The sequence below is a fragment of the Triplophysa dalaica genome, chromosome 15, assembly GCF_015846415.1.
Source record: "Triplophysa dalaica isolate WHDGS20190420 chromosome 15, ASM1584641v1, whole genome shotgun sequence".
In the NCBI taxonomy this organism is placed as follows: domain Eukaryota; kingdom Metazoa; phylum Chordata; class Actinopteri; order Cypriniformes; family Nemacheilidae; genus Triplophysa; species Triplophysa dalaica.
Window position 1 is genome coordinate 5472404 of NC_079556.1, and position 17044 is coordinate 5489447.

General features: G+C 38.4%; 1 protein-coding gene across 1 annotated transcript in view; it reads right to left on the minus strand.

Annotated features, from left to right (window-relative positions):
* ank3a (ankyrin 3a) overlaps nt 1-17044 on the minus strand; it is a 68313-nt gene that overhangs the window by 18493 nt on the left and 32776 nt on the right. Inside the window, 18 exon segments of the mRNA XM_056767375.1 lie at nt 538-616; nt 1150-1176; nt 1477-1599; nt 1776-1901; nt 2917-3145; nt 3808-3904; nt 4098-4299; nt 4420-4631; nt 4707-4861; nt 5318-5542; nt 6517-6549; nt 7191-7300; nt 7724-7774; nt 8641-8743; nt 12518-12641; nt 15880-15915; nt 16270-16342; nt 16616-16711. Of these exon segments, the coding sequence (XP_056623353.1) occupies nt 538-616; nt 1150-1176; nt 1477-1599; nt 1776-1901; nt 2917-3145; nt 3808-3904; nt 4098-4299; nt 4420-4631; nt 4707-4861; nt 5318-5542; nt 6517-6549; nt 7191-7300; nt 7724-7774; nt 8641-8743; nt 12518-12641; nt 15880-15915; nt 16270-16342; nt 16616-16711 (2101 nt within the window).

Genomic DNA, 17044 nt, shown 5'->3' on the forward strand with positions numbered 1-17044 from the left:
TGTTCAGAGCTTAAATGGGCGAAGTTTTAAAACTAACAGTAATCAGCCCTTTAAATAAAATAGACCAACAAACAAAAAATATTCTAACACACATTTAAATGAAAATTTAAACGAAAATGTAAACTATTCAAAGTATAAAAACACAAAACAAAACAAAAACAAAATGAAGATACAATGCCATAAATGAACAAAAATAAGTAAGTGGTAAAACAGTTCCAATTTTTTTATGATGAACATCTACAAGATGTACAGTAATAAAATAAAATGGGCAATACACAATCATGGCTGCAAATCATATGAAATGTGAAACGATGAAAACAAAGACATAATCAGCACACCAATAAAAAATCCAAACAAAGGGCAAAACAATTAATAAACAAACAATGTAACTGTCTATGTGTAATGTACACAGACACTTCATACTGGCAGTTCTATTTCTGAAAAATTGAGAAATATGAGGTTTTTAAAGCTTTTTATAGATTTTTATCAAATTCAAGAGTAAGAATGAAGTTTTGAATGAAAACATATATGACTCACTGGATGCTGGGTCTGCCAGATAGCTGTAGCGTTTTCGCAATGCTAACGAGGCAAAGGTATGGCGTCGATCTTTGTCATTCTGCAATAACAAAAAAGTAAAAAGCTTGATAAAAGTGATAAAAGGCTGCTAATTTACAATTCTATTAATTTAATTCTGTGATGTTTATTAATGAAAACATTTATGTGGGTCTTTTACTTTAACAATTTTTTTTATATATATTTTTTGTGGTGTTTATCTTCCAAGATACAAGTAATTCATGGTCTTCTGATTTTGTAAGGACCAATTCTTTTTGATCTTTTCATTATCTTGTGGTACATTCACATCAAAATTTGGTCCATTGAGTGAGTGTCAACTAAAGAAATATATTTCCTATTAGTTTGGTCTCTTCCAGTGTCTAACTGTTCCATTTTTAAATTAAATGAACGAAATAAATCTGCAAAAGAGATAAAAAAAATATATTTCCACCAAGCCACAAAAAAGCAACACTTCAAATCCACTGATAAACAGAAATAGAAGTCATGCGCTTGCCTGACTTCAGCCAATGAAAATAAGCATATGATCATGTAAGTCCCACGCTAAAGGCAAAGGTGCACAAAGTATGTCATATTTACCTCATCATCAGGATCCGACTCCATTTCCTAATATTTCCCACGATGCATTGCAGTAACAGATAATGCAGCAGCAGCCGATGACGATGGGTAGATAAATTAAAACGATTGTTGCATGAGAGGAGACAAAGTAAAGGAGCAGAGATTGGACAGTAAATGAGTCGAAAGGTAAAAATGGAAACACAGAAGAGCAAGAAAGTGACAAAGAAAGTGCAGAATAATGTTACAGCAAAAGCAGCAACAGAAATAGCTCTGTGACAATTTTATATTTAAGTTGAAGGCCATAGACTACATCAAAGTAAATGTCATTATATCATGTTTTTGCTTTACCTTTCTGTGTGTTGGCAGTGTGAAATTGAGGTTACAGATTGCACTTTGTGGTAGTCCTTTTGCAGTTTTGGGCTCTCGGAGGAAAGATATTCTCCCACATGGCTCTTGACCCATATCTCTGACCTACACAAAACACGAAATAGGCCATTCACATAATATACATGTGCCTAAACGTCACATTTGAACATCATGTCATCTAAACAAGACAAAATATATTATATACCGATATGCTAATTACAACTAATTTTAGGATAATAAAGATGGATTACAGATCTGCTTAATGTCAATGTCTTTCAAACCTTGATATTAAATGGAAGCCGGTTCTCTTTGAAGGCATAGAAATGAAAAATAAGTGGCTGGCCACTCTTTATCAGAGGGGAGATGTTGCCGCAGCAGTCTACATAAATGGGCTTGCCCTCCAGAATCTGTCAAAGAAGGAATCATCATTAAGTTTATGTCTCTATAATATTTATGAATTATCAGGAAAAGGTTATTGTACCTATAAGTATGGGACAATGTTAATGTCCATCAAATCTCGATTTTCAGAAAATCAATATAGTTTCCAAACACTGTTCATCCAAACACAATTAATGTGTATATAGTAGAGGTGTAACGGTTCTCGTTACAAAATGTAACTGCATGGTTCTCCACCAACGGTTCGGCACGTTGGACCGAGGCTCATCTTAAATCTGACGACGCATTTATAATATGGCATGTAAGAAATTATAATGCGTAAAACATACTGACAAAGTTCAGCTAATGTATGTTTGTCGATGGATACACATTTAATACCTACAACAAATCAAATAACGTAGACAAAGTTCAATAGGACTGACGTATGCTGTAATATGACAAATATTGAGTTGTCTTTGAAGCGCTTAAACGGACAAATTCACACACGAAGTAGGTCAAGTCGAGTAGGTCGAGTATTTTAACAAACATAGGTTATGTCTTAAGTGAACGGACAAAACAAACGAAAAACAACCCATGTGTACAGTACCAGTGTACTGGATCTGTTTCATTCCTTCTTAAAGCGACAGCAGCATATTCCTGCTGTGTGTTAAAAGTCAAGGAAATTACTCACTTCTTGTTAGTTAATAGCTTCTTTAACTTCAATAATCATTAATCTTATTTAATTTGTACACATGCAATGTTATATTATATTTGATTACTTTAATCCATTTTTACCTTAAAAGGTATATACTTCACTTATCTTATTTTCTGCTTTGCTCTGTTGTTTTATTGTTGCTGTTACTTGTAGCTTGATTATTTGTTCTTATTTTTATTTGTAAGTAGTCGCTTTCCCTGAACAACGCACAAGCGGACGGTGGCCCTAAAACCGTGACACAAACCAAACCTTGATTATTTGTACCGTTACACCCCTAGTATATAGCATGTCCAGCTTGTACGTGTGCACCAGCATACGATCCGCATCCACACCTCAATATCTTTGCTCCTCGCCACCTCTTCAAAGTTCTCCTGCTGTTCTAAAGTTTTGTCGACTTTGTCGTCAGTCATGCAGAAGCAACGCAGACAGGACTCTACAGGGTCGATCACTTTCGCAAACACCACAAACTTGGCCAGGTATGGAACACAGATCAGCTCTCGGTACAACTGAGATGCTAAACCCACCGTCTCACTTATCTGCTGACAGTCTGCCAACCAAAATCTACAGGGACAAATGGAGAGGGGAGAAGATGAAAGAAGAGAGGAGGAAAAGGGAAAGAGAGAAGCCCGGAGGGCACCACAACATCTGAGTACATATTTTTTCATTTCACAAATATTTACTTTCTCGGTTACATCTACATTATAAGAAAGTTATGTGTCTTGGATTCCAGATCAAAAGTCAGCTACACTCAAAACAAAACACAATCTTCATACAAAGAGCCTACTGGTTATTTTCTTTAAGAGAAAGCCATTAAACCTGATGTAATTGATTACTTTTATACGCCCGAAAATAAGCTTCAACTGAATTTAACCCAAAACACACATATTCCAGTGAAAGTCAATGAGCTCGGAAAGCTAACCAGAGCCACAGTATTGTTTAAATATAAGGTGTGTTTTTGTAAAAAAGCTGGAAGTTTATTTGAACCTCTTTAAGACCACATCTATATTGGTTTGCCCAGGCGGAAGTAATGTTTGCAGTCATTTCTTTTTAACTGGCGTGTGATGTAAACATGAAAGTAAACATGACAATTTAATGTGGGATTGAGATGTCCTCCACTTCAACACAAGAAAATTATTTATTTCTCTGCATCTGATTTATTTGATTTCAGCAGAGACATTTACAAACACAAACTGTAGTGGTCATGATACATGTGTGATTCTCACCTGGCAGATACATTTGTGGTAAAAGACACACAGTCTGTGACAAAGGAGAGTGGAGTGGTCCCAGTAATGTCTTCCCACTGTGCAGGTGACGTTCCACCTAAAAAAAAACACTTTAAACACTAAAGTGGACCTCTACAGAGCTTGCATATTATCACAACATTATCACATCACTGTCAAAGGATATTACTAGGGACATCATCTTTAAACTCAAAACTGTGTTGAGATAAAGTGGTATGTATTTCCATTTTCTTTAATACAACAAAATACATACACAGAGACTACTGACATACCTGTGATGCTACAGAGCAGTCTTAGACAGGGGGCGGATTCTCCTTTGCGTCCAACAGCCTCTTTGGATCTGGGGGGTACGGGGATTGTCATGGTAATGGGTTTGTGGAATTTTCGCCTCCTGGGCTCCACAGTAACAATCGGGCTAAATGATGCTCGGTTACCAATGTTGGTCCGCACCATATCCTCAGGCACTGGCTGTGCCTGAGAGAGAGCAAAGAGAGGGAGAAAATAGTTTTGAAGATCACTGCATTCATTTAAAGCACGGACTGGCCGAAACATCTTTGAAATTTCCATTTAAAAACGTTTAGTAATCCCATTAACCTGCAATCCAACACGAATTTTCTTAGTAAGTGCTCCCTGAGGAAAGGAAGCCTTGACCATAGGAACTGCCTCACTGCTCAAGAGTCCACCCTCTGGCCCCATGTGATCACTTTCCTGCTTGATGCGTGACACCACCGCAAAGTATTGTGGGAAATCTTTTGTGATTATACGGCAGATTCGCTTCTTTTCCAGCTCTGCCTGGCTATCCATCTCTGTAATTAAAAGCATTATTCAATTCTGAAGTTGTTACTGGATGGTTTCCGTAACGGCATTAGCTATTTGATTACCTTCGTCCATGCCGTTCAGGATAGAGGTGAGCTCGGACGCCTTACAGTCGTAATGATGTTCTTTCCAGGTCTCGCCGTTATCGCTGCGTAGGATGATTAGCTCTCTCTCTTTTCCTCGCATAGAGCCAAAATGAGGGGTTTCCACGATCACAGGCCTGAAAATGAATCACAGGACAGTGAAACTGCTGATTCGCAGGTAAAATTATGACAATGGCTTAATAGAAAAAAGAAATTAATGAGGTCATGTTAGAACACGATTGTTAGAGGCCATTCACATAGGACATGTTCTCAGGTTAAAAAACAGCTAGGGGAAACCAAATGGACTTGAATAAAATGCAGAAATCTTTTAACTTGACAGTGTCATAAAAACACAAGTTCCTTAAACTGAGCAAGATGCATTGCAACATTGAAAATGACTCATGTGCATGTTTTACACTCAATAGCAAACAATTAAAAAAAACTAATGCAGTTCATCCAAGATAAACCTTTTTTTGTGCAAAATACCATTTACATTGTTTATGCATTTAGGAGCTTTCAACCCTAGCATTCAAGGCAGGCTATAAATATTTGTAAAACTGCACAGATTTTCAAGTAAGTTGTACAAACTATACCCCAAAAACTGTGCCCCAGCTGGCCCCATCTCCACTAGTCTACTGACAAGCCCTTCACCCTCCACCATAGGGGGCGGGTATGCCAGGCGATGACGCTTCGCCAGACGACAGGTTATCCGGGTAGGTGCCTGACACTTCCTGGGTGGAACGATTATTCGCATCCCATCATGACGACTTCCTCTCATCGATCCTCCCCGGGCATCCACCATGAAACTCACTAGGAACCTGCATTAGGATAATAAAGGGTTAATGGTTAAAGACAGACAAAAAGAGAGAAAGAGGGACACCACGCTAACCCACTACACAGACACGAACGAGTGTGAGACGATTCCCATGCTGTGATCACTGTACACCCAACAAACTTGGTGAAAGAGAGGGGGTGAAAGAAAAGGTACAAATGGAAACATAGAAAGTAACAGCAATAAAGAAACCACAGACCATTGAAAGAGAGAGAAAGAGTTTAGTCAAGACAGAGGATAAAACAATTACAAAAGGAGAAGAGACAGTGCTTCGAGCTGTTAAACCTGGCAGCATGTTGTCACTCATACATTATCCAAAAGTACCAAAATATATTCAATGTTTAGACACAACTCAGTGTGGAAAACTGAAAATATTATCATCTTTACTGCCAAGATCAATTTTTTCGAAGCAGTGATCAGTGATCAATAGTGTGACTCGTAACACCTCCACAGATGAATCCCAAAACAACCATTATCAGCTGGTTAAAAAGTGAGAGATTAACCAATGCTGTGGATCTTCCCTGAATGTTCAAAACACATTCATCTGTAGTGATGAGAGAGTTAAATTACATCAGTGTTTCTTTAATAAAATAAACAATCATCTACTTGTTCAAGTACAAAATGATTCATTTTTTATACACCCTTGTGTCTTTCCAAACCAATACGCTATTTCTTTCACTAAACACAAAAGTAGAATTTCTTTCAATTATCGTCATACTGGTTTCAATCTGGATTGGATGGACATGTGGGTGATTTAATATTAATGACAAATCATGTGCGTGAAAGTCCATTTCCTTGAACTAAAGACACACGGGTGTGGAGGAGCGCTGACACGGATGAGGAGAGATACAACAGGACACCGGAGAGAAAGAGGGAGGGCGGATGGAAAATAGAGGGAAAAGACAAGTGAGAGTAAAAAAGCTTTAACAAGAGTGATGTCACTGGACTCTGTGTGTTCACCTGGAGTCATACTGAGGAAGCGGAGAGGAAGGGCTGCAAAAGGAAAAATGAACGAAAGAAAAACAGAAAAGAAAGCAGGAGGTAAACAAAATAAACAACATTCATTATTACAATCGTCGTCGTGGCAACATGAAAGCTGACATACATATGATACATGAAGCTGATATGAAACAAAATCTTATGTATAACACTGCAAGAAAGCAAAATTAAACGAAAGCTTAAACAAAAATATGCCATATGAAAATAACTCTCAAAGCTCATCATGCATCCTCAAAAACAATGTTGGTATCATTATTATTGCCAATGACATGCTGGATCTTATAGTTATAGAACCTTATAGTTCAGCAATCTTTTAATATCATGTATAATTTGAACACAAGTTTTACAAATTCAAGCTGTCAAATTAATCTATGCCATTAATAAAAATAGTGTTTCACGTTCATTTGTTATAAAAGCCTCACTTAGTGCATTTATGGGCGATTCTTCAAATAGGGGGGACTTTTCTGTTACATAGAACAAATTTATTAAAACAATTTTATTTCAAAGTAAAAATAGTTCCTACGTGAAGAATTACCAATCAACAAATAATGTCATATTTAAACAGCTGAACCTACTTTTGTGTCACTGTAAATTATTTTTTGTAAATGGTACATAAGAGAAAAACAAGTTCTTACCCAGAATGCACAGGACTGCACACAGTGTTGTGTGAGTGATCCACTGTGTCAGGGGTCCAGCTGTATCGCCTCATACACTCGCTGTTGTATTCGCGAGTGACGGCGAGATGCTGTAAAGACATTCAAACATATACATTTCAAAGTGAAAATTTGCATACCTTGTAAAAGTGAGCATGTTTCCAAAATGCAACAAAGCTAGAATTACTATATCTCAGTTACTTAAAGAACCCTAAACCTGAGTTGCCCATACTTTGATGTATCGAGATGAAGCATGGCATTAAACAGAACACTCATGTAAAAATGAAAAACATGGGAAACGGTACAATGGGTTCATAGAAATGCCCATCTGCCTGGAATAGACAAACACAAAGCTGTAGATGGGGACGAGCTTTACTTTACAAACAAAAAATAACAGGCAAACACCACTGAGCAAAAGACTGAAAGCAAAGAAATGAGTGTGGGCTGTTGCGTAACGGATGGATGAAATCTATGATGTGACAACAGAGTGATGATGTAACGGCCACGGCTTGTACCTTATTCTGAGGGTCCACCATGTAGGAAATGTCTTTAAAAACACTGTGAAGCTTTAAAACAAATAAAGACATACGTACGTTTAGCTTCAAGTCTGTAAAGGGTGACCCTAATACTGTCAGATGCAGGGAGTGAGGAGGATTAAAAGTGTTTCTCTTGCTGTGTTTCAGAATCTAGTATGCTACCTACTCTGACTATCTTAAACTGAACTGAGCGTTCAATAGATCCCTATTAAAGTTGTATTTGGTAGCCAGCTAACTGGGTTTTGAAGTACAGCCTATTTCTCCGTTTGCATCTGACCCTAACGCAAAAATAAACATATTAATCAGTGGTGATTTGAACAAACATGCTGTGCATGTTTTTTTTTTGGCTAAAGGGTTAGTTTAATCTTAAATTGAGCTTTTCTTTCATCACGTACGCAAGTAAATACAGCATTTTAGCAAACATTAAACTGTGACTGTCTCACTAGGAATTGTGCGGTTTCGACAGTCTGGTATCAATTACTCTAAGTAAAATGGAAAGATAAACAGAAATCCAAAAGGAAAGCACATAACGGAAAAGCCTGAGAGAGCATCTGCCAAGCTGTTATGTGTATAAGTGTATCCAAGTCTGACTCTCCCTCTCTGGTTTCCCAGATTCCAATGTCTTTCATTTGTGTGAGGATAGACTGAGTGTTCAAACGAGAAAGAGACAAAGCTTCAATCTAATAAGAGTTTATTTAAAGATACATTTGGGAATTAAAATGTGACCTTTTCACAAACCCATGGGACCCACAAAAATGTTCTAGGACAGCTTGATGTTTTGCGGAAGGTCTTGGATGGACTTGAAAATTGTAGGAAGAATGCCAGCAGATAAACAGTAAATATTTGGCTGTGTAGAAAAGACATAGAAACAGAGATTAAGAAAGTGGGATTCTTACCGTATCTTTAGTGGGCGCCAGCATCTCTTCAATCATCATGCTGTCTCGAGCGAAGGAGCTTCTGTTCAGAGTGTTGGACCTGTCTGAGCTGAAGGAGCGCAGACTGGAGTGTGTAAGAGGTTCACATATGTGTCCATACACACACAAGCAGACACACAAACACGAAGCGAAAGACACATACATGGACGAACACAAAACAAAAACACTAAAATTACAACATGCAACATCCAGGGATAACAAAATCAAAACCCCTCTGAGAGGGGAGACGGACATCTAATGGACAGAGAGAAGGAAGGTAGAAAACAGAAGATGGAGGATGTGTGGAAGATTTAATAAATAAGTAAGGACGTAGAGATTTAAATTTGAGGTCTAAAGTTTAGAGATGGTTCACCCAAAAATGAAAATTCAATCATTATTTTCTTGCCCTCAAGTTGTTCTAATCCTGGGTAAATTTTCTTATCCTGCTGAACACAAAGAATGATATTTAGAATAATGTTTGAAACCAAACGGTTCTGGTGCACCATTGAATTCTGTAGTAGGTGAAAAAGTATCATGGTAGTCAATGATGTCCCTGAACTGTTTCGTTTAACACATTCTTTAAAATATCTTCTGTTGTGTTCTGCAGAACGAAGAATATACACCGTTTTGGAACACATTGATTGTGAGTTAATAGTGACAAAATTGTCATTTTTTGGGTGAACTAGATTTTTGGTTGAGACTGTGAGTGGTGCTTATAATTTGATAGGATGTGTTGTATGGTTGCCAGGGAACTCTTATGTGGTTGCTAAGGAGTCCCTTAAGTGTGCACTTGCTAGTGTCAAAAGATATTTCTCAAATATTTTCTGATGAATATAGTGTGCACTCTTCTGCAGTGCTTTCAGAAATGCCTGGACCTCTGCAGGGCCGTCTGAGTTGGTTGCACGTTGCACGTATGAGAACATTCTGCAGCAGTCAGCAGGATAAATTTACAGCAGTATTCTGCACTACACGGAGGAGAAAGTGTTTTTGTTGATGAAATTGTTTATTTGCGGTCTAGCTTTTGGATGAATGAGTTAACAACTTTCTATCGCCCCTTCCTGTGCCCCTCCCTATGACTTGGGCTTCCTTTGAAATGATATACATTATTTTTATGGTTCTGAATCGTTGAAGCAGCCAGCTCACCCTTCTCTGCAGTACTCTCTCTCTCTCTCTCTCTTTATTTCTCTCCCCTGCATTAGCATATCACACTTTTTCTTTTATCATTTCATCATTCATCATCACTATAGTATACACACTCCCTCTCTTAAACATAGTACAAGACTGCTGTTCAGAGGTAAAATAACCACAGTAAAATGGTTTTCGGTATTTGGATGCTGGTGAAACAAAGACTGTTAATCCTATCATATGTCTTCTACGTCCTAACTGTGGTCAAGTTGTATAAATACAGTATGTGGGTATTTAAAGGCACAATATAAATTCTTGTTCTGGAGGCCCTGGTGTAATATCTAGGCATTGGGTTCTTTTATAAAAATAAAAAAAACTAGTGAACAATAATAATGCATGCTTAGACCTCTGCATCTATTCTCTTATTTAGCAAGAAAATGATCTGTGATGACTTTTGTGAATAATGCATTGATTGAGAAACCAATGTCATGTGCCGTCAGCGATTTTCTCAAAGAAACTGGCCTCGTCTGCAGGGCGAAGCCTTTGTCCCTGGATGTTACATAGCAAAATAACGCAACTAAATCAAAACATATAAACACGATCCATGCCACACTGAACAAAAAAGTAAGCAATAAAAGCATAGTTAGCAATACTAATCACTTCCACAACATTTCACAAAACACAACTACTGCCCACATTTCCTGTTAGTAAACTACTCCTACAAACATTTCTGAAACTTCTACAAATGTTTTTATGGCTTTGTGTGACTGATATGAAGCATGTTTGGCTTTGGAGCCGGGTAGAACAAACTGAACCTCATCACAAGAGGACCTGCAGGTTTGAGAGACCAGAGTTCCAGTTGCGATGAGCTAAGATGCAGGTAGTTCTAGATTTGCTCTATCTAGCAGAGGAGCTCAGGCCTCAGTGTTTATGAGAGAAATGAGACTCTACAGAAAGGCACTGCACCAGATGACACAGTGGAGTGAGGCATGATGGGAGTTGTAGTATGGAAAGGGGCAGCGACAGAGACGACAGCTACGGAAAGAGAAGACGAAACTAACAGAGAGACAGCGAGTTCGTTCTTACCTTATCCTGGGGCTAGAGAAAGTGAGAGAAGTGAAGAAAAGAGAGTAAAATGTACCGGAGGTGGTAGAAGCGGTGAGTTGTGCATGGCACTGAGGCTCTGCCACAGCATGTGTTGTGCTCCTAGACAGGACTGCGTGATCGAGTGTGTTTATATATTTAGAACAACACCGACAGCCCTGTGTAAGAGCAAACAATGCCAGGCTGATGTTGATAACGAAAGAACATTATGAAGAAGCAAATATGAAGAACATTATCATCAACATTACTCATGAGATACCGCAGCATCTGTACCAGAACTCCAAGAGTAAAAAAGAAAAATAGATATTCTAACACAAAAAACTTTTCCAGTATGAAAGAATGCGTCTTACCTGGACTAAGCATCAAGGACAGGACACTGAGTATTTTGCAAGTGATGCAATTATTCCTTTAATCTATAAAACTCATTTGAATTACATTTGACTATTTAATGTCTCTTGTGCAAGCGAACCGCACCATCGATTTCAAAATACAGCAAACTGTAAAGCTAAGCTAGGCTACACTACAGCAACAAACTAAAATTACTTCAATTTAATATCAATAAAACAAAATAAATCAATCAAATCTCCCATAAACTGGTTAGGTTATGTTATATAGATGCTCTAAATACAACAGGCTCTAAGGCGTGCAATGTGAAACCAAAGCTGACTTTTCACCGGCTGGACATCCACACCTTAACACTGTTTACCTGATGGCACATACACGCCCACAGTGTCACGCACTTTCCAGTATTTGTCACTCATCGTTTCTCTTTTCTGGTGATGACGTCATTGTTTTAGGTCATCATGTCCTGTCCTCGGACACTATAAGCACTAACAGACCAGAGCCAACCAATCGGATCTCACTGTGCCGTACAACAACAGCAAATCAGGGTTCATTGTGCCACATAATGCTCACACGGCATATGGTACCTTTCTATTCTACTGTGTCATCTTTAAATCTCTCACCTGCTATATTCATACATCTGTCAGCTCATTGCAAAGATAAGCACCTATACTGTTAAGCTGACCTCTGGAATAAAAGGACAGGATGTATTTTAGCACAAAACAGATGTGTGTGCATAATGTAACTATAATTATATTACTAAAATATGCGTTGTGTCATTACTCACTGCCACATAACATTTCTTCTTTAGATCCGTTTCTCAGTTTTGTAGTAAATTAGAAATCCACACAGCTAGAATAAAGAACAGAAACCTTCTAGATTTGAACAAACCCAGACAGGTTGCAGACTAAATTATTATTACTATTTGTAACTCCATTTAATAAAAAAACAACTATTTGTAAATATTATTGCAGAAAGAGCCTGAGGCCATGTGGACAGTGCTCCAGAGTGACCCAGGTTTGCCCGACCCATGGTCCTTTCCCATTCCTGTTGCCCTCTCTACTCTCAGTCAATAGCAGTTGAATAAAACACCATGTTAAGTTTTCTGGTTGCTTTTCATGAAGACCAACTGAGTTCTACCCCAACTTCTAAACCTGCCCACATGATCCATCTTGCGCCTGCCACAAAAACAGTGCAACCTCATAAACATAATTTAATTGAAGAGAACCATCACAAGGACACGATGCTTTACAAACAAGCAGCAGTACCTATAAATAAGCCCTATTACCTGGCAGAGCGGGCTCCAATACTGAAACCCATGTATCCCTCCTGTGGTAAAGAGTCGTCGCCCAATTCTCTCAGGTCCTGCGGCCGAAGATACTTCTCGGTCTCTCCGGTCATTGCATCCTCACCTACAGGTGTAAGAAAAGCCAAAGATGAACTCACAAAGATGCACAGGTCAGGTGACCAGTCAGCGTAAGTTTCCTTCCCTTCTATTCCATTCAAATCAAATGAACCTCGCAGGAAACATTATGACAGTCAGACTGTCAGTCTATCTGGATCAACTTCCTGCTGATCCTTGGTTTGAACCCACAGCCAATTCTTTGCTCGCAACTACGTCATGGCACCCGGAAACACGCACACGTCCAGCTCGCAGCTTCTCGATTATGAATCGATGTCACGTAACACCTGCGTGTTTTTTTGTAGCCCCACGTGAATATAAGTAGCTTAGGTGGCGATATTTCACCGAGATGTCGAGGAAACGCTTTAGTGCTGCATCAGGACATCACTACGTCTCAGCTATAGTAAGAAGTTTCCATCACACTTACAACCAAGAGTACTTTAATAAAAAATAATATGACAAAAAGAACAATATCATAGACCACTGTCAAGAACAAAGTTATCATAAAGGCATTATACAAAACACCACAGGTTTAAATTGTAAATTGTATAGTATACTGTAATAATATATTTATTCGCATTAGATTTTTTTTGTAGCAGTCATCTTTAGAGCAACAGTCTGGTTAGTATAACCCCGCGAATTAACAACAAACACCGACATTCGTTCGATAAAACACATGTTAGCTATAAAACGTTTTCAAGCAATTTTACCAGACAATGACGCTTAAATTCCCTAAAGGTATTAACCAACGTTAAAGGTTTTGAAAAGCCCCCAGCATTGCTCCATTTCTCGCTCTCATTAAACGCGACTTCTGGTCGTCCTCTCCCGGTGCTGCAGCCCCTCCCGCTACTGGAGTCCTCAGTTCCCATCACCGGCTCTCTAATTCCCTTCTCCGGTACCGTATTAAGGACTTAATGACAACGCGCAATTATAACAACGACTAAATGAGGATAAGGTCTTATAATAGAAAACGCTACATTTTAAGTAGTTTACTGTTTCAGAACGGCAACATTTATCACCATTTCAGCGCCTAACCGGTGAATGCTGTATGCAGCAGAGCTTTACAAAACACCGCAGTATACAGATACACCGACACTCACACAAAAGCGCTGCCATATCCCGCTGCAATACAGATATATCCGTTTCTGACGTATTCCCTCGTTCGCTGAAGTCTGTATCCTTCTAGAAAATGAAATGACCGATGAAGACTGTGTCCCGCTTGGTCATGTGAGTCGGTCGTCCCGAGCCGACCAGAACTCTCGTGGCGCTGGTGGTGCGAGATTTACATCCTTCGCCCGGTAAAAGTTAAACCAGAAGGCAGCCCGGTCAAGAGAAGAAGGATCTACCGGAGCTCACATGGGAGATACAATCCGGCTCGAGCACGCAAACAAGCGAACACACTGAGAATGAGAGCCGGTCCTGTGTGTGGTGCAAAAGATTTGTGCAGGTCCAGCAGCAAGTGCGGGTCTGGTAGCAGGTGGTAATAAGATACCAAGTACTGTCAACACAGTTCCCTCAAGAGAATGAACGGAGACCGCGTTAGCACATCTATAATGTGTGTGTGTTCACAAAACAGTGAAGCCTGAAATCCCCAATGGTCTATAGGGACCAGTCAAATGTCCCAATGGGGAATACAGACATGTTTAATAAAAAAATGCACAAGGAAAAGTTTGTGTGAGGTTTAGAAGGGTATTCAGCTCTATAAAAAATGCGTTACAGTAAATGAGAAGTGTTTTGACTAAGGTCTCATAAGGCACATGCTGGGAAATTACTGCAGAACATTCTTAAAACGAATTAGGAAGAGTGTTAAACAATGTTACATAACTCTAATGATGTTCACCCCTCTCTCTCTCTCTTTAAATATGTGAGAAGCCATTGTCAGAAGTCTCAATTTATTATTTTTTTTCTTGGTCAAGCTAAGATGGCAATCTATGTCACAAGGAAGGAGGAAATTGAGAACAAAACTCATAGTAATTTAGTTGGTGTTTTCCTAAGACTTGTAAAATCAAGGGTTTTGATTGATGGTTTTGATTTTCATTATTACAAACTAATGCACAACCTTTTAAAATTTGAAATGATTTGGTGTTTAAATGGAACCATTTGTGAGATTGTCGAAGAATGTTTGTATTTTTCGTTCCTGTTAAGATAATTTTTTTAATATGTCAAAAGATGTTTAGTACATAAAAGTAAGTAGTGTTATATGTAAATTGTAATAAAATGGAAGTTTAAAAATCTAAAAACTCTCTCTCTCTCTCTCTCTCTCTCTCTCTCTCTATACTAGAGGCCTGTAGCCCACACACACTATTCCAACCAAGTCTGTATTGTGTTGTACTGGGTCCTGTTCTCTTGATGTGTGTTTGTCAGGTTTTGTTATTAATTATATAAATAAAAGCCTACATTTGATAAAGTAGAAATAATAAGACATAAAAAAACATTTAAATAGAAGGGACTAAATAATAACTTAAAATATACAATTCTTTACCATATTATAATGAAGTGTGTACTTTAGAAAGTAGTTAATGATCATAGAGATGAGACCTACACTACCTAAATATGAGTACACAGGTAATTTACTGAATAACCTATGGATCTATTATAGGCTTTTACAGTACAGACACACTTGCACAAATGCTCTGCTTTACACAAATCAAACATACAGTTTTGTTACCGTGTATGCATCCAATTGTTTTATGTTTCAAGATCAAGGTCTCTCTCTCAAACATGACTCTATTTAGTTAGCATCTCTCTCCCAGGTAGAGGTGAGACACCTGTAGGATTCTGAGCGTGTCTGCTGACACACGTGGTAACCATACACCACCACAGCGATCGTAACCATAGACAGGGGTGCAGCAAGGGACATTTACCTCATAAATATTTCAGCCAATGCACTGGGAGAGTAAAGCATCATACTCGACAGGTGGAATGTTTTCTTCTACTGATAAACACACTGCACGTCAGCACGTTACTATGTGTTTGCATGATTAATACACACAAATAATCATGTGTATGTGTGTTATGTATGCATGTGTGCATTAACTATTTATATATATTTATACTTAATATTCGAGAAAAAAGGATGTGTAGAGCAAGCACAGGAAATAACAGCAATCGCACTCTGCTCAAGTGCATGTTATAAACGCACGCACAGCAAAACAGATACAAGGCAAAGCCAGGCGAGAACACATCTAAGCTGAGCATGTGTGTGGCATGAAGCGAGGGATGAGTAAAAATGAGTGAAAAATGTGTACCTTCTTCCACAGTCAGAGCTTCGTGATCTTTCACAGCTGTTAAATATACAGTACACAGCAACAAGATTACATACATGCACCCCTATACACAATCGCAATGTGTGTAGCATTAATGGAGGCAGATAGTGTCAGCCCAGTGATCATGGTGCAAGCTGGAGGGTGGATCTCAAATGATCCACATTGCTTCATTTATATTGCTGAATGAAGTAATGATGAAATGATTCTTAAAAAATCAACCGCCTCACTCATTTAGTGTCAACATTGCCATAGCCGAGTAAAGAACAATTTTACACCACTATAGACAAGTACAGTTTATAGACAGAAAGAAAGAGTGAGTGTGTGTATGTATGTGTATACAGTTCTACAGGTAGTACAGTAGGTTAGCTTCACCTTCATCGTCAGACATGTCCAGAAACTCGTTCATGGTCTCCGGGATATTGATCTTGTGTTTCTCAGTTACAGGCTGGTTATAAAAGGATAAATATGCAAAACATAACCGAAGTTAATAGTTTCAATGGCCAAAATGGCATAACATACTGTAGAATAATATAACATGGAGATGGCATACTAATAACACCTAAAACCATTTTCTTAAAGTGTGCAAAATAATAGCTAAAAAACTGCATCCAAATATAAGTGTAATATAAAAAAACAGAGCATGTGACTTATAGTTTCTGGTTACTAATATTACTTATAAACTTTGGATGAATAATGTTATAATGTTACTGTATTTTACCGTGGCAGTGAGGTTTTCGTCTGTAAGGCCTCTCAGTGTGTCCACGACGGAGATGTACCCCAGTCGCCGAGCAATGGAGAGGGCAGTGTTCCCATTCTGGCACAAACACACATGAACAGACAGATTCAATTTTTGTTTGCAACCGTTTATTTCTCTATATCGTTTATTTGTGTCTGACCTACTCTAAAGGAGGCTGTTTGCATGAGCATTTAAAATGTAGAACATACATAAGCACTATTATGATACATACTGTAACGGTTAATATAGGGAGCCGCAGAGATGACATGCTTTTGTTGGCCCAAAATTCATCGAAAATGAATCGTAAATTGTGGCCTTCAACAATTACCCAAAAAAATAATCGAGGTAAAACGATTATTGTGCCGCATTCCATTTTGCAAAGATCCTCTCTTTTCTTCTGGTATAAATCCA